At 41.6% G+C, this 27071-nt stretch overlaps 1 protein-coding gene across 4 annotated transcripts in view; it reads right to left on the bottom strand.

The window, feature by feature from the left end:
• Positions 1-26693, bottom strand: part of NOCT (nocturnin) — a 32727-nt gene extending 6034 nt beyond the window's left edge. The window contains exon 1 of one of the 4 annotated variants that reach the window (XM_072621064.1): positions 26060-26693. In XM_072621064.1, coding sequence (XP_072477165.1) covers positions 26060-26309 — 250 coding nt within the window. In that variant the 5' untranslated portion in view covers positions 26310-26693. The other 3 variants (XM_072621068.1, XM_072621065.1, XM_072621067.1) reach the window with 3 other exon arrangements.
• Positions 26694-27071: the final 378 nt, after the last annotated feature.

The following is a 27071-nucleotide window of genomic DNA, read 5'->3' as shown; positions in this document are numbered from 1 at the left end:
CAGAAGTACCACCACTAAAAACTTACAAAATTCAACAATGGAAAGGTTAATTATGCAAAAATTTAATGTTTCTTATTAAAATCCAACATAATCACCATCTTGTGCTATCTACCTTCTAGCTGATTTTGAATAGTCTAATAACTTTCATTAGCTGCTGCTCTGACTTAAAGGACTGCCCTTGTAGATCTGAATCTTAAGGTCATCCAACAACTCCAGTTGGGATGCACATGTGACAGTTCCGACTTGATCCCATAGGGAAAATCTACAGGAGACAGATCTGGCAACTGAGGTTGCTGAGGAAGAGGTCTTCCTTACTGAACCACTAATCTGAGAAAATGTCATCAGAAACTGTCCCACATGCAATTCAGAATGACAAGGATGCCACCTCAGAATGACAAGGATGCCACCTCATTTTGTTAAAATTAAAATTAAAAAAAGTATTATTTAAAATTCGCAAACTGAATAAACGTATGACATTTTATTTAAACAATCCTTCCAGTGTTTTTTTTTGTTAAGTTTGTAGCATTTATACTTTTTAAGTTATGAAAGCTTAAAGCTGTTCAGATATTTGGGTCAGCCTGTATTTGACATAGCTAGTGACACAGTTGGTGACAGTCCTGTTCTCCCGTCTGTCCAGTTCCTTCTTTTCTCCTTCCAAAGCTCTACTTGTATTTTTTTAGAGAGGGCATAGGATTAGGGGCATGGAGTGATGGCATTCTACTGAACTCTTTAAATATCCAATCATGGTAACAACTATTATACTTCCTTTGATTTCCCTTATCCTTCAAAGGTTAACAATGCTGACATAACACTTAATGCCTGCCTTCCAACACGTTGTTTTATTAGAGCATCAGACAATCTCCAGATGTAGAGACTGCAGCTATTATCATCACTGTTTTACAGAAGAGGAAACTGAGGAATGACTTGTTTACGAGTATCCAGTTAGGACTCTCTTCCAACATTGCCTGCCTTCTTTATGAAAAATGAGGAATTATATCCTGTCAGTCACCTTACCATATTCAAAGTTTGTTGATTAATGGATATCTATTCTCCTGCCAGAGGGCTCTTGAAAAGGCAGGAGCCAAATGCACACTTCAGTCTCTTAAAATAATCCTACCCTTGAGACTTCCTCTAAAGTCTTTTCCAGGTATGTCTGATTCTATGACTAGATTGCTTTAGGTCCATCCCATTTTAAGATACCACATTTACTGTCCTTGGTTAAGGACAGAAGGTTAAGTTAGGTCCAGGGCCTTTTTCAGAACAAAATCTATTTCTCCAAGGATGGATTACAGCAGTAGCTCTCAAACTTTTTGGTCTCAGGACCCCTTTACACTCAAATATTAGTAAGGATCTCTCCCTCAACAAGCTTTTTTTTTTAAAAAAAAATGTAAGTTATGTCTATCACTATTTACTGTATAGAAATGGATACACTTCTGCATTCAATTTTGTTGTGATTTTTTTTTTTTTGATTGAAGTATTAGGAAGAAAATCCAGCCTCACACGGATGTGGTTAGAAAAGGGAGGAGTATTTGAATAAGTAAACAACATCTTAGTATCATTATAAAAATAGTTTTGACTGCACACACTCCCACCCTCCACAAAATAGGGTCTTGGGGACTCCCAGAGGTCTTCATCTTACACTGTAAAAATGACTAGATTAGAGGAGATTTTCCAGGGTCCGATTAGGGATGAGCTCATATTCCTCAAATGGCTCACCCTGAGGTAGAGAGGTGACTAAGTTCCTGAAGATGGTGTCACGGAGTTCAAGTTCTGGTGAGTTCAGTCCAGCTCAAAAGACTTTGAGAAAGGGCCTACTGATAAAGTGTTATCTGTTTTCTAAGTATGATCTCAACTAAATTGGAAGGGAGAAGAGGAGAGGGGGGAGAGGGGAAGGATCTTTTCGACCAAGCAATTCTGGACAACCATCTATAAAGTTACAGAGGGGTGTTGGTCTGCACTGTGGAAGGAATGTTCATACCCACCAAATTATAGACCTTTGAAACATTCAAGTTGGGATTCAGAATCAATAGCTAATACACACACACACACACACACACACACACACACACACACACACACACATTATATGAGATGGCTCTCTAGGAGGAAGAGGGGAGAGATACGGGGAAAGGCTGATGATGTATAAAACAAAAGACAGCAATAAAAACATACGTATAAAGTTGATAGCTATTTAATGCCTACTGAAATACTTTCCTTGGTTACACATCCTTGTAAGTTTTGTAATGAAACAACTGAGTTAAAATGCCAACTTGCTTCCTTTAGTATAGGGCCTTTTTTGTGTATCATGGACCCCTTTGGTAGGCTAGTAAATTCTGAGATCCTTTTTCAGAAGGATATTTTGAAATGTGTAAAATAAAATACTTGAGGATCTCACACACACAAAACTCCCAGTTATATTGAGAGAACTCTATATCAATAAAAGCTCACAGGCTCCAGGTTAATAACCTGTTTATGAATGAATTCTAATCAACACCAGGCCAACCTGAATATTCTTTGTTGGGAGAGGTTTAGAACCCTAAAGTCCCTCTCTCTGTTCAGCAATAGGAGTGTTCCACATGACCTTAACCTCAAAGTTTAGAAAAATAGTATAGCAGACGCTCTTCCCTTCATTAAAGAGCTTTTGGGCATGATGGGTCATGGTTCTGTAGTACCAGGTTACAGATATTCCCCACACCCACTTCCATGGCTTCTTTAAAAGAATACAAAAGGTTTTATTCATAAAATGCCATGCTCATTTGGCAGACTTTACTGATGGAATATGAAACCAGAGGTGGATCAGATTGACTCTGGATGGTTACCAAAGCAAAGTCAAACACCTACCACCTACCATGCTCCCAAGATGACAAGTCTATATATAATAAATGTTCTACCTTTGCCATCCCTTTGTTAATTCACTGTGGAATGGGAAGTAACACAGAGAAGAAAAATTGGTCTGCAGGGGGAGAAATAAAATGATTTCTCCCATGACTTTTGAATTCCTCAAGTTGTATTCTGAGAGTAAAGATTTTAACTGCTTGGTATGTGTCTAAAATGTCACATTTACTGGCCTATTTGCAGATCTATATATTATAAACATAGAGACAGGGTCTGGAACTATAATTTTCTTAAAAGTTCATAGTGGAGTCAGGAAGACCTGGACTCAGATTCTACATCCACATCTAACAACAGCTTGCCTGTGGACTCTGAGCAAATCACTTAACCTCTGAGTTTGAGACTTCTAGCTGGAAAAGATATTTAGATGTATTTAGATGTATATTTAACTAAATAAGAACTATTTCTTATCTCAAGGATTTGAAATTATGGATGGGTTGTGGTCTGATGTCAATTCTTGATGGCTTGATATATACATATGCGCTTATGTATTTGTATACACACAAAATGTGCCCTTATAACTCCAGATAAGGTACTTTTTATTGTTTTAGACTGATAATACAACTTTGAAAGCCTCTTATCTGATTCTTTCTGGTTTGGGTGAAAGATTTTTATTTTAACATATAATTATGTATCATATGTATTTTAATGTAATTGTTTGGAGAAAGCAAAGTCAAATATGGTAGAAATCAACAAGAACATGAACTCCAAAAAAAAAAATTTCCTTGAACCACTTTAATTCATTATAGACCCTCTTCCCTTCTTCTCACATCCCCTAATGTTGAGCTGCTGCAAACTGTCCAGAGCCAAGATCAGGTGCATGGGGACAATATCAGGTGGTTGTGATGAGGAGGAGCACGAGCCCGGCCATCAACTAGCACTGGCATGAGGGCAGATGGGTCATCAGACTTCAGGAGATCTGGGTTCTGTGACCAGTGACCATCCTAACTGATGGTGTTCCATGGTAAAGGTCAGATGTGTCACCAGGCTAAAATGGCAAGTGTTTACCTATGCTTGTATTTTACATGTAACTGCATATTGTTGATGTAAGCAGTAATAACTACGTGCTAAGTAGGCTCCTATTTCATTATTTTCGTCTTGACATACATTTCTGATTTAGGTTTACTAAATTTAGGTTTGGGATATGTGTGTACTGACAGGATGTGTGCATTCAATGTGTTCTGCTTATAGATGAGACCGGTCGTCATAGCACAATGCAAAACATCACCTGACATGCTATCTCTATGACACAAATTCTGTTGTATATCTACTGTACTTGGCAACCTAAAGTGATTTCCTGGCACACTGAATTAATTATCCTCATTACACTGTATACAAATCTATATTCCATGCTATGTTGTATTATTCCAGATTACAATCATACAGCTGCTAGTTCTGCAAGGTACGGTGAAATTTCAACCCTGAGGGAGGAATGCAGCACCTACCATAAGTTTCTATTAACTAAAAACTAGCTCCCTGAGGGTTGACTATCTCAACTGTATGAAGTTCTGCTGGGAGGGAATGTTGTACAACCCAGAACAAAGCCTTCAGCCCCAATCAGTGGACTGACATGGGCGCTGATCCACCAAAAGAGATTTAGGAACACTCAAGACAGGTAATAAGAGAGCTGAGACAGAAAAGTGTCCTGATAACCAAAGGAGAGAATATCCAGGAGGTAGAGGGTGCTCAATGTGGTCAAAAGTTTCAAAAAAGTCAACAATGAAGCTAGAAGAGACCGTAACATTTAGTACTGAAGAGATCATAAGATCACAGATTTTAGGGCTGAACTCATTAAGAAAGGAAGTAAAATGCCTGGGGAATCCATAAATAGCAGCTATGAGGATCTTCATTGGGTGAGTGAGCCTCAAAGAGGTGATGGTAGAAGGATAGTCTAGAAAAAGCGTCTGGGAACAATGATTCTTTCTTATTCTCCCTCCAGACCAGAGAGTGGGGGAGTATGAGTGAAGGTCCAACCCAGAAGGATAAAAGAATAGATAAAATCTGCTTCTAATTATGGAAGAAAAGAGGAGATACATCATGGCACAAAGATGGGAAGCAGCATCAGAGCGGAGAAGAGGAGCCCAATTACAAAAATGGCAGCAAGGAACAGACTCTTAAGTGAAAGACTCTTCGATTGGAAAACAACCAGGTTCCCCGGAGGGGATGGGGACTTCATTGGAAGAATGGCCCCATGGGCCTAGGTGGCAATGCACAGTGTCTAATGAGCATCTTCTTTTTCTTCTTTTTCCCTTTCTTTCAGCCATTTGGGCAGAGCTGAAAATTCCCCAACTATGTCCTATTCATCACTGTTGGTGGTATTTTGCAAGCTTGATATTCTTCTTATAAAATGATTTCATTCCTATTGTCTATGGGCATGTTGTTACTTGAGATCAGAGAGTGTGTGGAGAGACAGCCCTAAAGGGGTTTTCTATTTTACTATGTGAAAACTCAGCTTTTCTAGTGGGAGTTAAAAAATCTAGGGGTTTGTGCAATCAAGTCAGTTTAATTTTGTGAATGATCTTGTGGCAGAGCCCTATAACCTTAATTTGGGGCTCACTTAAGATTTCCTCTTGGAGAAGAAGCCACTGGAACAAGGTGTTGCTAAGGTTGTGGGGGCAGAGCCAAGGGGCTAAATCAGGGCTGGGGAACCTGCAGCCTCAAGGCTACATGTGGCCCTCTAGGTCCTCAAGTGTAGCCCTTTGACTGAATTCAAACTTCCAACAAATCCTTTTATTAAGGATATTATATATTAAGGATATTATTATATCCTTACATAATATTAAATTAAGAAATAATTAAATTAATTATATTACAATACAAATAGAATTACTACACATAATATAGTAATAATAAATAATATTAGTATTATTGTTCTGTGAAGTTTGGATTCAGTTAAAGGGCTGCACTTGAGGACCTAGAAGGCCTCGAGGCCACACCTTCCCCACCCCTGGAAACTCTGCCCCTATTACCCAACCAAAGAGGAATGTGAGCAGTCCTAGCATAGTCACACCTAACGTTAACTGAACAGTTCGATCAACATTTATTAAACACCTACATTTCAGCTAACCAGAAATACCAAAAAACCTTTCAACAATCTCCCTTCCTCCCCCCACCCCCACATGGAGTGTGGTGAGATACTATCTCTGCCCTCCTGAATTCTAGGAAGGTGCTGTAATACATATAAAAACAAAGCAATTCATGAGAAGTCTCTCGAGGTGTAAATAAAAGTGCTGCAAAAGGAACCTCAAGGAGATACTTTTTTTGGGGGGGGAGATACAGTCTCCCCTCAAACAGGTTGAAAGTGCAGTGGGTCCCAGTGCACAGGAGCTCAGACTTGCTTCATTTCCAAGCTAGGCCAGTCTGCTCCGTAGCCTTGTAGCTAGCTCCCCGCTGCCAAGCAGCTCATCACGTGGGTGTCAGCCTTCACCCAATCAGCTTAGCCCCACAACGGCTCAGAACTTTTGAGCTTGAGAAATAAATCCACTAGCCTCCATCTCCCCAGTAGCAAGGATTTCAGACTCATACCACCATGCCCAGCTGACATATAAATCTTTAAAGATCATTGCTGAGAGACATTGAATAGAAAAACCAAGCCAAGAAATAAATCCAAATTACCTGAGCACTGGAGGACACTTTGTCAGTACAAGATTGGGCGGGAGATATTCTAACTGGTGACATCTAACTGATGCATAAGGAAACAAGAAAACAATTAAGATATGGACAATTACTACCTGTGTGGCCTTGGATAACAGCGCACCCCACTTTTCTGGACCTATTTCCTCAAATACAACAATACTGAGAGCTGACATTTAAAGCAGCTTTTCTGCAGACTGGTTTACATGCATTCTCTTGGTTTGGTCCTCACAACAACCCTATGAGATGGGTACTATAAGCACTATCATCCCCATTTTACAGATGGGGTAACTAAGGTGCAGAGGATTCAAGTGATTTGCCAGAAGCAGAACTGGATTCCAGATCTCTTCTAAATCTGAGTTCCACATTACCGAGTTTCTTGTTTTCTGGTTTTTCTCTAAGACAGAGATAAATTCCTATTTCTCAAGATTGTGAGCAAAAGCTCGTGTCTATAAATTACACAGCACATCAAGTATGGTGTCATAGGAGTCCTACCTCTTCCAGGAAGCCTTCCATCCCCAAACAAAGCGAGCTCTTCCTCCTGTGAACAGGCTGTTACTGCTGCTGACATTTCTCTGGCATTGTACCAGGGAGCCATGACAGGTTCTTAAGCAGGCAAGTGACGCACGATCAGAGTTGGAAGAGACCCGTAGAGGTCATACAGCTCCACCTCCCACCCAATGAAAAAACTCCCCTCCTACATACAGGCAGACGGTGATCCAGAGACCAGCTGCTGCCTGACCCGCTGCCCTGGCAGCAAGGCCCCCATTCCCACCTGGAATGATAGCCAGGACTGCCAGGAAGTCCTTCCCTCCCAATGACTCAAAATGTGCCTCCCCATAATTCTTGAGTTATAAAAAGTGGGGTGGGAGGGAACAGAAGTGAAACAGAAATTATCGGGCATAAGGCAAATCGATAAATACTTTATAAATAAAACTCAGGCTCTATTTCAAACACACACAAAACCAAACAGGAGAAAGCACAGATAAGAGGAGAACAAAAGATAACACCAGTTTCTGCAAAAGGCTCTACACTTCCCTAACAGTCTTCCCATGAAAGGAAAGCATTAATTATTTTTACCTTATATGTTATGAAGCAGACGCAGCAGGATCCTTTGAGTCAGGAGGGACTTGTGGTTATAGCACATCTACTGACTCCAGGAAATGCACTAACAGATGATGAGCCTTCCTCAGGAAGCATCTAATACCATCTATTTCTTGGAAGAAAGATTTTCTCCTTTTTGGCAAATAAGCCATAGCTCTTCTAATCCTTCAACACCCACACCCTAGTTTATCCCAGATCCAAGTGCAGTCTTGGGAAAGCAGGCATTTTTAACCTTTTCTAGGTTGTTCTTCACTCTCTCTCCTCCCTTCTCTGGGTTGCCTTTTCCTCATTAGAACGTAAGCTAGCTCTTGGAGGGTAAGGACCATCTTTCCTTCTGCTTCTGTTTGCGTCCCCCAAAACTTATGAGCACCGGGCCTGGCAGACTTATATTTAAAGCAGCTCTTTTGTGGTGACAAAGAACTGGAAATTCCAGGCATACTCATCAGTTGCGGAATGGCCGAGCAAGTTGTAATGGAACGTTACTGTTCCATGAGAAATGATGAGTAGCTGGATTTCAAAAAAACTGGACTTGTATGAACTGATGCTGTGTGAAGTGAGCAGAACCAGGAGAACATTATACACAGTAACAGCCACACTGTGCGATGAACAACTTTGACAGACTTGGCTCTTTGGAACAATGCAAGGATCTAAGGCAACTCAAAAAGACTCATAGTGGGAAAATGCTGTCCACATCTAGAGAAAAAACTAGTTCTGAATGCAGAATGAGGTATTCTATTTTCTCTCTCTTTCCTTTTTGCTCGGATTCTTCTTTCACAACATGACCCACATGGAAACTTATCAGCACAGTGCTATATCTGTTATTAAATCTAAATGCTGTTACCTGACTGGATCTCTCTGGTAGTATTGGTGATGTCTACAGACCCCTCATCCTCCTCACAATAAGGTATTTAAATGCATAAACCTCACAAGATTACAAAGGAAACCAAAGGTTAGCCAACATAAAGATGTAAAATTTTTACATCTTTATGTAAAAGGGTATCCTGGTATTATCTAGGTGAAGTCAAATTAGAAAAGAAATGTGACCAACTTCTTTAGAAGTCCTTAAATCCATTGTTCAGCAGTTTGTTTTTTTTTCTGTAGTGCTCAACCCTCTGCCTGAATTTGGGGTTTTCTTGGCTGGAATGGTTTGCAATTTCCTTTTCCAGTGGATCCAATTTTGTCAGTCAATCAGAGGTTAAGTGACTTGCCCAGGTCACACAGCTAGGATATGTCTGAAGCTGAATCTGAACTCAGATCTTCCTGAGTCCAGGCCCTGTGCCCTATTCACTGCTGGCATCTCAACTCCATACCAGCCTTTGTTTCTTTTTTAGTCCAAGAAGGTTCAAATGTACTCAGGATCTGTTTCTCAAATCATGTAATACAGAATTCTGCAAAAGACAAGTCAATTTCGGATCCCAAATAAGGAAGCCTACTGCTGGAACCTGAAATTTCATCTATACATTGTCTCATTCTCAATAAAGGAGTATGAGAGAGGGGGCAATGCTGGGTCTGGAATCCAAGTATTGGGTTTGAATTCTTGTTTGACTGCACGTTTATTATATGGGGTTTTTTTTGCTTTTCTAGTTTCTTTTCTGGGGGGGAGAAAGGGAGGAGAGAAAAATGAATGCTTTACTAATTTTTAAAAAATTAAGAAATGATTGTAATGGGCTTAATTTAATCAGGCCACACAGAAACAGGCAGAAAAATTTATCGCCAAACTTGACTCTACCTGCTTCTTCCTCTGCATTCCTGCTCATTATGAGAGAGGTGGCAATGGGGGCGGGGTGTGTGGTACCGTAGTTTCATTAAAATATGCTTTTAAAATCCCTGTACTTGAAAAAAAAATACTGGTACTTGCAATTAGAAAAAAAACCACACCCTTAAACTTGCCCCAACCAGACAGAGCTCCTTTAATAAGCTCTTCAGGATACTGACAAACACTAATCTATTTTTTAATCCTGCTCCAGCAGCACTGAGTGTCTGCCCTAAGTCATCTGTTTACAGAATATTTTCTTTGCTGATAAGCACAGCAGGTTGGGGAGATTGTGAATAATCTTTCCCAGCTGTTACCCCAGGCTGCAGTCCCTGGGTTTTGCACATGTGCCAATTAAAAGCTGAACAATGCACAAAGGCCAGGATTACTAGGCTGCACACCTGTCAGGAGGCTGCCTGAGGACTCAAGAAAATTCTGAGGGGGTGGGAGGCAGAGGGAGAAGAAAGGTTAAACAGCCCCTGAAAACAGTAACAGAAAAGGCTCTCTGAAATAGCTAAGTCCAATGATGCCATCTACTGGTCACTTCTTTAACCAGCTCAAACAGTCACTCAAGGGCGGAGATTTCAGAGTCGGAAAGGATGCAGCAAGTAACACTCCAAAGAAAATCCCCACCCAGGGATCATCCAGCTTCCTCCCATTGCATTTCAGGATAGCCCTCAATGGTTGGGAAGTTTTTTTACGTTAAATCTAACTCCCTTCATGCCCACTTAGAGGGCTGGACAGTCGCAAGACCTGGCTAGTTTTAAAATCCTCTGTAGGGGTAAGAGTTAGAAAACAGAGCTTGGTACCAGTAGCCTTTCTGGGAGAGGGATCTGGATATGTAACCTGCTGCTGATGACCCCAACAGGGCAAGTCTAAATCTGGTCAACTGTGTTTAAATGTAGAAACATATGTACAAAATGAAAGGAAAATTTTCTTTTCAAAAATAACATCTTTTAGATTTTCGACTGGGAAGCTCGCCCCCTCTCCTACTCCTTCCGAATAACTCTAGTTGGAAGCTGAGGGGTGGGAGGACAGGAGCCCTGGCTGCTTTCATATCCATTCCTTTCCTCCCATGGAAGCAGCCTGGGCACCTAATCCACAGATGCAGAGAGATGCCTTAGCATCTCCCCCCAGCTCAGTGCCTAAGGAACTAAACAGTTCTAGTTCCACATGCAGGGAGGGAACAAATGCAAAGTTTTGGTTAGGGTATGTAGTATGTAGTATGCTTCTATAACAATAGGGATTGGGAAATCCCCATACTAATGTCAGTTAACGTTGCAACCAAAACTTTGCCTAAAATACTGGGTGCTGAGGCTCTCTCTTCATAACAAAATGAAGCTGGACCAAAATTTTGTAGCTCTAATAAGGGTCCTTTGACCTTAGTCCTAACTCCTCACTTAGCACATGCTCAAGGCCATAATGAATTAGTGGAAGGGCTAACTTGAACCAGGGCAGTTTGATGGCACAGTGAGTAGATCGAGTGCTAAGCCTGAATGGAAGTCAGGAAATCTGGCCTCAGACACTTACTAGCTATGTGACCCTGGGCGAGTCATTTAACCCTGTTTGCCTCAGTTTCCTCTATTGTAAAATGAACCAAAGAAGGAAATGGCAAACCACTCCAGTATTGTTTCCAAGAAAATTCCAAATGGGTCACAAAGAGTCAGACTTGACTGAAAATGAACAACATTCTATATTCACAACATGAAGTACAAAGAAGAAAGAGGTACAGTGTCCAGAACAGTAGATCTGAAGTCAGAGGGCTTGGGTTCGAATTATCCTACCTCTGTGAGATCAGGCAGTCACTAAAAATTAATTATGGGCTTCATCTGTACCAGGCACTGTGCTAAACCCTGGAGATAAAGAATTAGTGGTGTGCCAACCCTCCTTTATAGGGCTTCCAGAATGGTGACTGGTGGGAGGCAAATTTCTGTTCCCTGATTCATACTTTTAGATCTTTAAACAAAGTAACTAGTTAAGGGAGGACAAAAAACATGGAATTGAATTGTTCCCCAATTTTATCAAGGTTGAGTGCCATTTGGGCTGGAGTGGACATTTAAGTTCATAATATTTTTTCTTTTCTTACTGTATTATTTAAATTTCAGAAAGAAAGTTAAAATGGAAGAAACAGGGAGAACTTTCTCACTTAGTTTTATGGGTAAAGCAAAAGAAATTGTGAATCAATTAAAACTACACAGCTAACAAAGCAGGGATTGCTAACCTTTTTGTCTTCTGGACCCCTTTTGGCAGTCCGTGGAGCATTTTTAAATGCACATATAAAATATACAGGATTACAAAAAATTATACTGAATTATACATTTTCCCAAATACATATTTAAAAAAAAAGCTATCTGACTCTAGGTTAGGAACCCTTGCTATTGAGGGTAGTAACCAATCAATGTGGGCTGTCCATATGTGAGTCATAGGTTCAGTCCCTATCTCTGGACCCTGGGGATTAATCTTCCCAGGGCATTCTGTCTCTAATTGCTGGACCAGTTCCAGGAATATAGCCTGGAGTTGTTTTCACAAGTGAAGATTAAAGATATTTAGAACATTTTTCCCTTGGGAATCTACATGTGAATCCTAACTCAGACTTTATAGGGAAGAAGAAATAAACTTCTGATACAAAGATGGTAATGGGGGTGGGGGTCTTAATTATGAGTACAGGTATTATATAAGTATGTCTGCATAAATGTTCTCTTGCAAGCAATATCAATTTGTTTACCTTAACCAAAGGCGAGATGGCACTTCCAGATACAAACTTTTAAGATGCAAACATAGCCTTACATATACTGTAAGAAAGGTCATGGAAACTACAAACCAGACACTATTAGATTAACTGATGGGTCATAGTTTAATGGATTTTATAGCAGAAGGTAAGGTTAAGTCGAAAGGAAGAGAATCCTGCATTTGCCATCTCTCAGGGGATAACAGGATAACAGAATTGTGAAATAAATTTTATTTTTTACAATTATCAGCTTCAAAGAAGTAGGCTACCATGTTCAAAATAAAGAAATTAACAAACAAAAAATGAAATGCATCATCCCAGGGTCAGTCTTCTTTGTAAAGGACAGGTTTCTGCACTCAGGCTGGTCCTAGGATAGTTGAGATAGTCTGTTCATGGGTCCACAATCAATACATGTCCAATTTGCCAGGTGTTCCAGAGCTTGGGTACTCCATGATTCCTTTTATGTACCATAGGAAAACTTTGGGGGCTAGGCAAGGCTTGAGAAAGGTTGCAATCTGCACCAGGGGAAGTAGTCCCCATATCCGGATAATAGGAGTAATAATTCCTAACACAGTGCCACAAGGCTGGGCTCCTTTTTCCTAAGGCACTTTCCCATCCAGGTTAGCTACTTTAAAAGGTGTAGAAACCATCCTTATTGGCCTGGGGAACTGACAAATCTTACCACTGGACCTCACCATGCCTCTCCAGCTGCCTCCTTCTCCATCTATCCCTGGGGCTCCCTTTCCCTGTTAGTTTTCCCCACAACTTCCACTTAGAGGAAGGGTCCAGAGTAGGCACGCGTCATTCTTGGGACCTCTTCTTTTGGATTCAGTCATCTTTTATGGTTCCTTTTCTTTCATTAGAATGTAAATATATTCTTTGATGGCAGGAATTATCTTTTTCTTTTCTTGTACTTGTATCCCCAGTGATTCACACAGTTCCTGGTACACAGTAAGCACTGCCAAATGCGGTAATGTGACTTGGTCTCAGTACTAAGAGCCAGCAAAGAGTCAGAAGCATCCTCCTTCAGGTTACACATATGCTTAGGAACCATGGCAGTCACCAAGGAACTTTGTTCAACAGAATCAGTGCTATATCCTTGCTGAATAACCTTTCCATGCTATTGCTAAGCAAGCCTCCCTTTGTTTTCTAAATCAATTTTTATTGATATGTTCTGTTTTAAAATTTTTCCCATTCCTTCAGAACAAAGATTGAAAAAAGCAGAAAAGAAAAAAATTCAGCAAAATTTATCATGTAGGTGTGTGCATACCTGATTGGATGTCAGATAGTAGTAACTATAACTCATGTTAAAAGAAACGAATAAAAAGAGTTTCTTCATTTACTGTGATCAGGATGCTTAAAATTCTGTAATTAAAACGAACTGCTCATTTTGATGTGGGTCAACTGAGATGGAGACTAGATGAGGTCATGAGTCAACAGCTTGTCCGAAAGTCAAGAAGAAAAAGAATCCTGAACTCATGATCTACCCCTCTCTTCCCATACTTATAGCCAATATCATGAACCAAAGTCCGAGCATACATTTGGTCTCAGATTACAAGACAGTGACATAAGTCATGCAGCATAATGAGAGAGGTCAAATGAAAGGCAGACAGGCCAGCCAACTTGACAAGTCTAAAAATATTAGGGCCCATGAGGCAATGAGACAATTAAAGCAGACCCTCTACTAAACTGCTGTATGAGGATGTTGAAGAATTTATCCAAATGAAGATGACCCAGTATGAATTCATCAAAGCTCACTACCATCCCTCCCTTCAAAAATGAAATCCCACCACCAACCAGTCCTCTTAGTTCATCTAATTGGTACCCAACCAGATATCTTCTTGAGCTAGGTAACGTTTATTGTGGATGCAACGAAAAGCAAGTTAGAATTAGAAGGGAACTAGTTATCTGGGTGAAAGTCCTTGTAGCTGACTTCTCAGATAAAATTAAAATACATTGTATAGGGAACCAACGCAAATATATAATAAGAGCCATTCCCCAATGGAGAGTAAAAGTACATAAACAAGGTAGTTTCAAATCATATGAAAAATGCTTCAAATATAAGCAATACAAAAAACCAAATAATACAAAACAAAAAACTCTGATGATGTTCTATCTCATTCCTTTTACAATGGAAAAGATGACAAGGAAGATGAATTACAGGAGCAAAGGCACACTAATGCATTGTTGGTAGAACTATGAATTGACCCAATCGTTGGGGAAAAGTAATTTGGAACTATGCCCTACAAATCACTAAACTGAGCACACCCTTTCACCCAGGGGACAATTCCATTCCATGCCTATATCTCAAAAGGATCAGAGAGATATGTACCAAAATAGAGTGGGCACAGCAAAAAAAGTGGTCAATTGACTGTCAACTGGGAAATGGCCAAACAAGTTGGAGCATATGAAAGGTGCATGGCGGCATAAGAAATGACAAAAGGGGAAGCGTTCAGAGAGACTTGGGAGAAATGTGAGGCGAGCAGAACTTTGAGAACATGTAAGTCTACAATAATGTAAAAGAAAACTAAGAAAATCTTAAGAACTCTGACCAATGAAACAACCATTCCTGGCTCCAAGAAGACTGATGAAGCATGCCTCCCAATTCTTAGAGAGGTAAAGGGCTAAATGAAGAATGAGATGGACATGGCCAATGTGTGAACTTGTTTTATTTGACTATGCTTATGTATTTCAAAGGAAGGCTTTTATTTTGAAGGGAAGGAGAACTATGGGAGTGGAATGCGTAGGTGACAATGAATGATGCTCCCCCCACAAAAAAAAAAAATAAAGAAAAGCAAAACATTTTAAAAATACATAGAAGGCAGCAGAAGGCAGTTCAGGTGACACAGGAAAGCAAGGCAATGCTGGTCCTATGGTCTTTAATCAACACTTTTAAAGAAAGAAAACCAAGCTGTATATAAGAGATGTCATAATTTCATCCACAATCCTCTTTTCCCGTTATTGTAGACTAAAGTGCTGATATCTGTTGATATTTGAGAAGTTCACAATAAAAATTTTTTTAAAGTAAGTTGAAACTAAGAACCTGGAGAACGAGTGACGGTGCCCTGTTACATGGTGATATGCAAACATTCTATATTATTTAGCACCATTTTAAAACCTGGCACTCTCTATGTCAATACTCTAGAGCTCCTAACTGCTGGGTTAGTTTGGCCAACGCTCAAAAACACTGCCTTTTTCCTATCTATGGTAAGAAAATAAAAACCCCAATCATCAGGTAGTGATAATGCTAGCTGCACTTTAGAATATCAAAGACTAAAGAGGACAAAAGTGCCATCCTTTAACATGGTCATCAAGAAAGTATTAGCAACTTAATAGTGTATGAAGCGGGACAACTAGATGGCGTAGTGGACTAGAGCACCAGCCCTGGAGTCAGGAGGACCTGAGTTCAAATCCGACCTCAGATGCTTGATACTTCCTAGTTGTATGACCCTGGGCAAGTCACCTAAGCCCAACTGACTCAGAAAGAAAAAAAGAGAAGTTCAAAGAAAAAGTGGGAGCAGGTCATTCTAGGAAAGGGATTTTTTTTTTTTAAGAGAAGATTTATTTTTCTTTTTTCCTTCCTTCCCATTCCATTCTCTGCCTTTCCCCAATCTGTCTTCTGGATAGCATCTTAGAAGGCCTCTCCCCTTCCAAGAAAGACAGGATGGTGTCCTAGAAGGAATGGCAATACTTGTGCAAAGAGACAGGAAACTGGAGTTCAAAACCAGGCTGTGCCCATCTTGGCCCCTAAGAAACAAGGGAACTTACCTTTCTTCTCTCCTTGTGGGGGGTGGGGGGTGGGGGAATGTGGGTGTGGAATGTCACATAGTCCATCAGGTGTGATTCCTAGGTCAGTTTTACTTAACCACTTTTCTTTGTTACAAGGAAAGCTCCCTGGGTGGGTGTGGGTGTGGGTGTGGGTGTGGGGGGAGAGGTTATATCTGGAAATGATTGTGATGTAAACACAAAAGGCATTGCTATGTAGTTAAAGGAAATCCAGCCTGCAACACTGACTCCTATAACTTGGAGGTTATAACCTCCAAGAACCTTAGTTTCCTCAGCTGTAAGGTGAAGATAATAATACTTGTAATACCTCTCTCACAGGGCTGTTTGTTGCAAGGGAAGTGCATGGGTAAAGCACAATAAATGTGAGTTATTTGGAGTAAAAAAGGTGAGGCGAGTGAACTGAAAGGCCATAGTTCACTGTCCCCTTCTCACCACTTAGGTCAAGAAAGGTTTAACTACAACCATATTTATGCATTCTATGAATTAAGTATTTCCATAACGCATATTGGTGGAACCCCTGGGTCATCTGCTATAGTAGCTATGGGGGCAGGCTCAAGGGGAGAGGTATAAAGCCCACCAGGTATTGCTCTAAAAGCAGAAAACTTCTCGAGTGGATTAAATTCAAATGACTCTTGATGTTCAAATATGACACGAGATTACTTGCTATTCATTCTTAAAATGTTAGAATAGGTCACCTCTACCTCTTCTATATGAAAGTCTGCCTTTTCATACACAAGCTCCCACTGTATCACTTGGCTATGATACTTTGGGCAAATATAGGGAAAGGAACTGCTACCAACTGGGGCAGGAGGTAGAAAGGAAGAACTCCAATTAGTTTCAAAAGAGTTTTTAAAGCAGGGATCCTATCATCAATGATATATTCACCCCACAATGGGTACCTAAAAAATAGGATGGCAACACCGAATGTACTCAGCTTGGAATGACTGAGGAAATCATTTAAAATCTTAAGACAGCAAAAGAAGTGACAAACTTTGGAAAAACAAAGACTAACCTAGAAGCCCAAGGGATATTATTTGTTTGGGAAATTTTGCTCAAAATCCCACTTCCCCTGCAACGATAATGTGTACTGACTTCTTGGCTACTGATGGATTTGGCTTTCTGTTTATAAAATCTGCCTTGGTTAAAGAAGCCCCAAACACCCTATTGCAGACACTTCGAACTGTACTGATAACTGATAACTGTACTGATATTGAACACAATGACAGCTCACATTTCTTTTTGATGCTGCTCATTTGTGTCTGACCTCCCTATCCATGAGGATTTCTTGGCAAAGATACTGGAATGATTTGCCATTTCCTTTTCCAGCTCATTTTACAAATGAGGAAACTGAGGCAAACAGGGTTAAGTGTCTTGCCCAGAGTCACACAGCTAGTAAGTATCTGAGGTCAAATTTGAACTCTGGTTTTCCTGACTTCAAGTCCACAGCTCTATAAATTGCTTCTAAAAGTTACTGATACTTTTTGGTGCATATACTTCCCACTGACTATGAGCCCCCACTGGGAGCATGCCTTATAACAAATAAGTAGTGTCAAACAAAAAACATTAACACACTGGCCATATAAGAAAATGTAGGTCTCAATGCATACCTCTGGACCACCACTATTCTTCCCGAGAAGTGGGAAATTAGACTTTGCTCATCATATCTTAGATTGCTATATAGTATAGGTTACTACTGCATAGTATTGTTAGTATTACTTAATTAGTTAGATTGTTAGTATTGGTTAAGTGACTTGGCTGGATCACAAAATTAGCAAGTGAATGACCAAGCTGGGACTAGAATCTGGGTTTTCCCAAAGCCATGGCCAGATCTCTATCCATTATGCCACACTGCTTCTTGCAAATCCATTGACTTTTAATTCCTTTTCCTTTTTAAAGAGAACCAGTGATGTAATGGGGTAACGTCTTGACTTGCACATGAATTGGATTTAAATGAAACAGCAGGATAACGTACAAGGGTCTCAGAGAAACTGGGTAGACGTTAACCCATTTACATAGTAGTGATAACCCTATAGTGTTGATAGTGGGCTGAATGTTAAGATAGGGTGGAGGTGGAGTGGTGATGCTGGTGGAGGGTAATGGTTTGAAAAAGTGTTTTGGTAGATAAGATCCACCCAAAGACAACACACACACACACACCCCACTTTTACTAAATTAATAACAATGGGCTTTTAATAAATGCCTACTATCCTACTATAGTAATCTCTGGGGATATAAAAAATGAAAAAAGTCCCCACCCTCAAAGAACTTATAGACTAATGTGAGCCCTCCTCCCCCCCAAGTTAATACAAATCTCACCATTTTTCAAATTCCTCAGTTCAGTTCCCCTGGGACCCCTTCATTTGTGAGGTGGATATAAATCTGGGATCTCAAAGGCTATGCTAATAAAATTTAAGTCCTATCTGGCTGGAAAGATTTTAAAGTACTCCTGGCAACAAACAGTTCCAACAAGCTCTTCACCAAAGAGAGGACTGCAGGTAAGCGATTTTTATTTGACCATGGTAACTAATGAAACCGTTGGAGGTCTTTCAATAAACTTTAGTAAAAATAAAAGGACTGGATGAGGATGTAGGAATCTTTTCCTTTCTTTTCATGATTCTTTTCCTCAGCTGTAATATGGGGGTGATATTATAGCACCTACTTCACAAAAATTATTGTAAGGGTTTGAAGATACCATATATATATATTCCTTTGCAAACTTAAAATGCCATAGATAAGGGTAACATATAATTTTGTTTTAAGTCTCAAATTAGGCTTCCTTTCTGTATCCATTCTTTCTTAGGCATCCCACCAACATATCATCTTAAGACAAAAAAAAAATGAGAAAATGAGTCATGAATGTTGATAATAGGGAAGGAAGAGAGAGAATGAAACACTAACTTAGACGTCAGGGGCATTTCAGGAAGCTGGACAACAGGTTCTCACATGATTTTGGAATCACAGGGTTTAGAAATGGAAAGGAGCTTAGAGGTCATTTGGTCAAAGTTCTCCATTATCTGGATGACTCAAGTCTGCCTGCCCTTGAAGACCACACAGGAAGAGGCTAAGCCAGGATAACCCATACACCCAGCATGTTTGCTTGTATTTCCCCATTGGTTCTATGGAAATGATCGTTGTAGTGGTTGGGCATAAGTCTGTGGATCATTTTAATCTTCCGCTCAAGAGGCTCGAAGTCCCCTATGGCCCCTGATGTCAAATATGATAATAATCTTATGTTTGGCTATTTAACGACCCGCCTTTTTTCAGGCTTATTAAAACATCCACAATGTAGTCAAACTGGTCTATGTGCTAGTCTCTGCACTTCATTTCCTATCTCTGCACCTTTGTCTAATCTGTCTCCCATGCCTGGAATATGCGTCCTTGTACCTCATGAAAGTCCTAATTTCTTTTAAGGCTCAGCACCTACAAAAGGCTCCACCTGAACCCCTAGAGTTCTTACTGCACTCTTCCCTAATATCTCTCTCTTTCTCTGTCTCACACACACACACACACACACACACACACGTTCTTTTCCCCAATAGGCTAAAAAGGGTCTTTGTATCTCCAGGGCAAGTGAACTAACTTTCTCCTCAACCTACTTCACACCCTACCAGGGTGAGGAAGTCCATTATTTTGCTCTACACTGTATGTGTGGGAATCAATTCTTACACTGTCTTAAGACTGGGTAATTTAGAAGTAAATGACATAATCAAAGTTACAACCCCCTCCCTCATTGTAATATTCATTCTCTTTCATTAATTGTTAACCAATCAGAGTTGACTGCTACCCTCTGAAACACCCATTCTTCTAAGGGCCTACAAATTATGAGCCCACCCTGCCATGATTGGTCTTTGCCATATGAGTGTCACTCACCCATTTTATTGGTAATATATTAGCATTATTAATAAAACGACTAATTACCCAGAAACTATGTCTCTCAATCTTTTTAAAAGTCACATGCTCCAGTCAGAATGATCTCCATGCCTTCTCTCATGTTCATTTCCATCTCTGCCAATCCTCATGCTATTTCAACACCTGGAATTTATCTCCAGGCTTCAGAAGCTCTCTCCAACTACTCCAGACAACCCCAGCTCCTTTCTTCTCTTAGTATGGCAAAACTGAACATCCAATTTATGTTTCATTTCTGTTGTTACTCTTTCTCCCCATGGCCTATGGACTTTTGGAGGCCAGATACCCTATTTTTTGCCCACAGAAGACCCTCTCTCCCCAGGTGTATTGGAATAGACTGCAAGGCACAGTGCAAAACGCCTGGTACATGTACATGCTTAATAAATGCTGGGTGATTGACTGATTGATTCAAAGAGCCTTTGGGGTCAGAAAACCTGAGTTCAAATCCCACGACTGCCACTTTGTGTGTATCCTTCAAAATTGTTTTGCTTAATTCTGTCCTAAAAGAAGATTCCATGGGGAAAAGAATGAGAAACAACTTATTGTTTTTTAAAGCATCAATAACACGATACATAACTGAGGGGTGCTAGATTTCATTATTTCTAAGGTCCCTTTTCCAGCTCTAAATCTAGGATCTTGTGCTGCTAAGAAAGGTAGAATTATTGAAGATTTCCAAGGGCTGATATCCACCTGGAGCTGCTACAATTTGGACAATGTTTCCTCCCTTCTAGATTCCTGGAATGATCGCCAATGGGAGTGAATAGCACAGGAGGGAGATCTCTAACCTTAAGCTGCAAATTCCTTCCAGCTCCTATTTTAGAGAAATTTTAAGTTTATCCAAAGGAAAAGGTTGGAAAAGACCTATAGGTGACCAAAGAATATTTGTAGATTGGCTGATAACAATTTCTCTCATTTACTCTGGTGATGAGAATAAAGGGTCCTGTGGGTATTATACTCTCAATATATCTATCTAGAAAATATGGAGGCAGGTAAATTGAAGCAAACTGGAGCAAAGTCTGGTTCTAGGACCAATGCTGGTGGACTGCCAGTGTGGTGAAATGAATGCCGGCACTGGAATCAGAAGATCTGAGTTTAAATCCTAGCTTTGTTTCTTAGTAGTGGTGACTAATTTCCTCAGTTTCCCCTTCTGTAAAATTGGGAGTGGTTGAACCAGACTCTATTGGTCTCTATTTGTAACCTTGATCTATCAGGCTATTTTTACTCTTTGCATCTCCTGGCATTCAGGGTACCTACCTCCCTACCAGATGTTTCAGAGGTTCATACACAGGGTGTATACTTTCATAAAACAAAGAACTCCACTTAGAAGCCAACCCAGCCAGAGACCTCCCGAATGTTGCTTGCAGGCGAGGGACACAGTCTTCCCACAGACCAGAACAATTTACTCAACAAATAAATTACAGCCTTGTCCATCACCTCCCCCATCCTCCCAAGCTGCTGACTCATACCAACTAAGTATGGCTACGTAACCAAGACATCATTTGCCTTTAGGTTTGTAGTTAGAAGTGAGGAGAGGAAAAATGAAGCCAATCCCTTTGTTGTGGGAGAAGGAGAAGGCTTTGCAGCCCACATCAATTTTGTAAACTGCATTTTATCCAGCACTCTAAAAGTAATCTGTTTTTTAGGCAAACTGCTTTATGACCTCTGAGTTATCAGAGTGACAGTCCTGAGGATCATAAGTGTGTTGCAGGAAGGTGAAGAGAAAGTGATTATGAACCAGAGGAAGTAATAATGCTAGCACACATTTCTATATAGCTCTGTAAGTTTACAAAACGTTTTGTTCTTCCTAAGGATTGCTTGTTCATAATGTGTCGTTCACAGCATCATCACTAATACAACTCAACAAGCATTTATGATATGTGCAAAGTTCTGTGGCCAGATTATGAGGAGGGAGGGAACAAAGAAAAGACTGGAAACAACCCCTACCCTCAAAGATCTTTCATTTTATTCTATTATGTCCATTTTACAATCCAGATATTGAGTTCCTACTGTGCACAGTGCTCGTCATTGAGGAGGACACAAGATTTGGATAGTCTCAATCCTCACAGAATTTGGTAGGACACATACACAGACAATTAATATGAACATAGTCAAATATCGTCAGAGAGGTGCAAATGGGGAAAATGGTCATGGTGAGATTGGAAGGCAGAATTTTCACCTGACTTTAAAGGCACAAAAAAGGGGACAAAGAGCAAAAGGTTATGTGTGTGTGTAAGAAGAGCAGAGAATAATCTAGTTTGGTGGAAACAGTGCATGGAAGGGGATTATGGGGGTTCACTCGGTTTCCTAGAACAATTGGGTCAAACACAAATAGAAAGGAGAGTCACAAATCCAGACAGAACAATCCTAGCAGCCCCATATTGAATAATGACTTAGAAAACCACAAATTCAAAGTTTTAGGAACAAATGTTGAGTATTGTTCCTGCATACAACTAACAAGTACAGGTAATGGGGTATAGAAATTTATCTTGCCCTACAGGACAAAAGAGAAGATGGGGATAAGGGAAGGGAGTGATATTAGAAGGGAGGGCAGATTGGTGGTAGGGGTAATCAGAATGCTCAGTGTTTTGGGGTGGGGGGAGAGGAAAGATGGGGAGAAAATTTGGAACTCAAAAATTTGTGGAAATGAATGTTGAAAACAAAATAAATAAATAAATAATTGAAAAACCCCACAAATTAACATTATCTATATTGTACTGTATTTTTATTTTGTTAAAATATTCCCAATTACATTTTAATCCGATTCTGATGCACTGGGGAGTGACCTCCTTGACAGCTGGGATTGTCTTTTGCCTCTTTTTGTGTTACCGGCACTTAGCAGAGTGCCAGGACCACAGAAGGCATTTACTAAAAATTTATTGGCTTTTTTGTGTTATGCAACCTTTTGGCAATCTGGTGAAATCTCATGGGAAAAATGTTTTTTTAAATGCATAAGTTAAAATACATAGGATCACAAAGAAACCAATTGTATTTAAATAGTTATGAAAATATAGTTTTTAAAAAATTCACAGACCTCAGTGTAAGAATCCCTGCTCTTGGGAGTGAGTTCAGATTGTGGAGGGCTGGCCTTGAAGGCCAAGTAAGAGTTTGAATTACTTTTGTACAATTTCTGTCCTCTACTTAGAATAACCTTCATCCACATCTCTACTGAAATATTATTCAACTCCTTCCCTGCCCAGTTGAAGTCATCCCCTGGGAACAGAAGTCATCCCCTGGAGCCAGGCCCCACCCCAGAGCATTGTACAATGTGCACTGTACGAAGTGCATGTACACTTTGTGACAGCTACGTTGCCTTGCGTGTTTCTTGTTTGTGTACATGTTTTATGAGCTCACCTAGGTTGAGGTTCCTAGAAGTGGAGAATTTGCCTTATATGGCTTAGTATCTCCCACAGCCCTGGCAGTGACTGCAGGTGCTACACTAATTTGTGGGTGAATGAATGAACGAATGGATGTTATTTCAGACACCAGGTGGAAATAAAATGAAGTCGATAAGCCTTTCATTCTTCAAGGATGTGTAATATCAGGGATGGTACCTCTCTCTACTCTATAACTTAGTGGATAGATTTCAAGAGGTGTTGAGACTGATATATCCACCAAATGGGGGGCCATCCTCTGAAGGTAGCTAGGTTTGTCAAGAGACATTCATTCCCTCTCCACAGTCATACTTAAAGCCTTTCCAGACAGAATCTGCTTGTGCTCTGGAACTCAGGGCTCCACAAATGTGCCATCTTGGTAGGATTTGAGTGGAGGTGACAACAGATAAGATCAATAGCTTGAGAAGGGAGAAAGAAAGCCTAACCAGTTCAATATATATAGTTACAGGGGTGGGGAACCTGCGGCCCTCTAGGTCCTTGGGTGTGGCCTTTTGACTGAGTCCAAGTTTTACAGAATAAATTCGTTTGTGAACTTGAGGACTTAGAGGGCTACATGTGGCCTGAGACCGCAGGTTCCCCACCCCTGGAGTACAAAATGTTCCTTTTAGAGAGAGATTTCAAACAAGAAAACTAAAAGGCTATTTAAAAAAGAATCAGCATGTAGAAAATAAGTGGAAACTGGAAGGCTTGCTTTCTAATGGTTCCAGTATATTGTAAATCAGTAAAGGCAGAGATTGCTCCTTTTTTTGGGGGGGGGAGGGGAAGGTCTTTGTATCCTTAACACCTAACCAAGTTAATGACTTGGACACTGCAGTTTATCCATAAATACTTGTGGGGTGGAACTGAACAAGAGAAGGCAGTGTGATACAGTAGAAAAAACACTGGATCCTGAAGTCTGGGGATGTGGATTCAAGGTTCAGTTCTGCTGCTTGATCAGACCTTTTAAGTAATTTTCCCTTCTCTGGTCCTCAATTTCTTCTGTAAAATGAAGAAGCTAGCCTGGAAGCCAGACTAACCTTTCATGAGTCCATGAAAGCCCCTCCTTGTTTAACTGTCTGGCACACTGATTCAACAGTTCTCTCTCCTTCATAGTTGCCTACTGTTTAGGGCAGCCTCCATCTGAGTATAACCCTGGAGGACTCACCTAGTTTCAAGGTTCCTTCTTTTCCTTTTCCTGGCCTCAGATCTTTTCCACAGTAAAGACTCTTCAAATTCCCAGGGAAAAACATCCCAGACTCACAAAAAGACAACACTGGATGTCTTAATTAATACTCCTTTCATAACCAGGATGCCTCCTTAGAAATAGTGTTACTCTGTCTCACACCCAAAAATTGGCTAATTCTATCTCTGCCTCCTAGGAGACTAGATAAGTGTCATCAAATCGGCCTAAAGTGCAGGCCTCTCCTAGAGGGCTACAAAAAGGTGTTAAGAGGTTTGTTAGCTACAGTGCCAGGAAAGAAACACTCAACCAGAGCAGCTCAACTATAATTTACAGACATCACAGACCCCTTCAGAGTCCATTTAAAGTTTTCAGCAGACCATTCTGAAAAGTTTTCAATAGCTCATTCTTAAAAGTTACTGCTGAAAGAGACCGTATAGCCTCCCAACATTTATCAACAATTTCAGAACACATTTAAATAACATTTGCTACATCCAACCTCAGAGGATAATTTTCAGTTACTAAAAGGAAGCTACATTTCTTCTTATACATTTTCCCAGTTCCGCATTTTGATATGCTTGTCCTTTATAAGAACGGAGACTGGAAATGAATCTCCAAAGAATTGTTTCATATACTTCTTAAGTCTTAAATACTAATATCTTAGTTTTAACAATAAGGAAAGTTGATGACAGCCCATTCTGTGAAGTCAAACAACTTCTCAGATAAGAAAAATATGCTTAGTAGGTATGTGACTTGTAGACCCTTCCCTCTGCCCCTCCCCCCAGGTGGGATGAGGCAAAAGGAAAAGGGAAGCCCCTGGTTTATTAAGATAACTTTAAAATCATTTCTGAGGATATAGCTATTTCAACCGTTGCAAATTCTTAATCAGGGAACTATGAACAACAAAGAACACGGTGAGAATAAAAAGGGAAGATCCCAAGAACTGCTCAATAATCCAACAAAAGCAAAGTGTGTTAGTCTACGCTAGATATATACCAGTAAGTGGAATTGTAACCAAACAGTGGTAAAAAAGAAACGCATCGTTTAAAAATTAGGGATTGAGATTGGACATGTGATTTCCACTGATATAGGGAGAACCTTCCAGCTGGAAGACACCCTCTCTCCAATAAGGCGGGTCAGCACCTTCTCTAGCCCAGAGCATGCAGAGATCAAATGACTCGTCTAGGGTCACACAATCAGTATTTATCTTACATGGGATCATGCTGCTGAGACTAGATGCGTGAAAAAAGTAGGACAAATGATTGTTTCAGAACCAACCACCTGGCCTTAACTTAGACTGAGAACACTCACTGACCAAAAGATACTTATGCAAAATCACAGCTAAGGATGTTTAGAAGAGCTAACGAGCCCAGTTCGGAGAAACGCCCCGCCGTCTCTCAAAGTGGAAATGGAAGAAAGGTCCCCAGGGGCCAAGCACGGAGTAATAAGGGACACCCTGTTCCCGTTCTTAGCATGCGTGGTGTAAGACCCAAGCAAAGGCAGGGTCCGAGCCCTGACTAGGTTATTTCGGACTTCTCCAGCAGGGAAGGTGCCTCCCCAGGAGCCCGGTTAGACAGGCTGGCTGAGGGGCGGGCGGGCTGACCCGGGCTTCCCATTCATTCCCAGGCGCCGGGGCACCACGCGCGTTCCCATCGGTCCAGGGGGGTCTAGGCGCCGGCGGGCGGAGCCAACGTCCATGCACTCACCTGTCCCGGAGGACGCGCTCCCGGGCCCCGAAGCCAGCTCGGTGGCCGCCAGGTAAGGCAGTGGTGGAGGAGGGGGCTGCAGAGGGGGAGGAGAAGCAGCAGCCTCCGACAGGGACCGAGGGGACTGCGTTCGCGGAGGCGCGGGGGGAGAAGGGGATTGCCTCCGCAGCCGGGACAAGGAGACGCAGCAGAGGCTGGACATGTCTCTCTGGAGCAGGGCCGAGCAAAGGCGGGTCGGGCTCTGATACATTCCGCGAGGGCGCGGACCGGCCGAGGGCACAGACGGCCGGGCGAGCAGGGGTCCGGAGCGGGAGGGCAGGAGGGAAGGATGGAGGGAGGGCGGGCGGCCGAGGCGGGGGCCGCAGGAGGGCCGGGCTCAGCGCTGCCCGGCGGCTGCCGCAGCCCCCGCAGCCTCCTCCGTCAGCATTCACAGTGGAGCCGGGGCCGGGAACGCCAGCGCGGGGCACCAGGTGCGCTGGAGAGCGGGCGAGGCGAGCCCTCCCGTAAGGCTGCTCTCGTCCTCGGGGCCGAGCAGGACGGAGCGCGGCAGCTGGAGCGGGGACAGCGCAGACAGCAGAGCCCGCGGAGCCGGCGGCAGCTACGTCTGCCTGGCGCACCGCGAAGGCTGGAAGGCTAAGCGGGAGGGCTAGCGCAGGGCCCTGACGAAATGGGCGCTACCAAGCAGGAAGGGGAGGGGTGTTCCGGGAACAGGGGCCCCACGCCCCAGTCACACTCAGCCTTCCAGGCGGGAAACTACGCTGTCCTAGAAAGAAGAACACGTTTATCTCATTCAGCGTCAAGGCTTCCTAGGTTTCTGGGAGGATGAAGGGCCAGTTTCGGGGTTTGCAAACTGACGCCTCCCCCCTTCCGGTGTCTGGAATGGAAGCGCTCTCTCCAGGCCGGGTGTCCCAAGCTGGTTCTGCTGCAGGGGCCCCGAGAAAGTGCGTGCGTGTGTCTGTGCTTCTCTGTGCGTCTGAACATGAACTAGAGCAAAGGTCAAACAGCCCCGGGC

Source organism: Notamacropus eugenii, chromosome 6, assembly GCF_028372415.1.
Source record: "Notamacropus eugenii isolate mMacEug1 chromosome 6, mMacEug1.pri_v2, whole genome shotgun sequence".
NCBI lineage: Eukaryota > Metazoa > Chordata > Mammalia > Diprotodontia > Macropodidae > Notamacropus > Notamacropus eugenii.
Note: the sequence above shows the minus strand (reverse complement) of the source record. Positions and strands in the feature narration are given on the sequence as shown.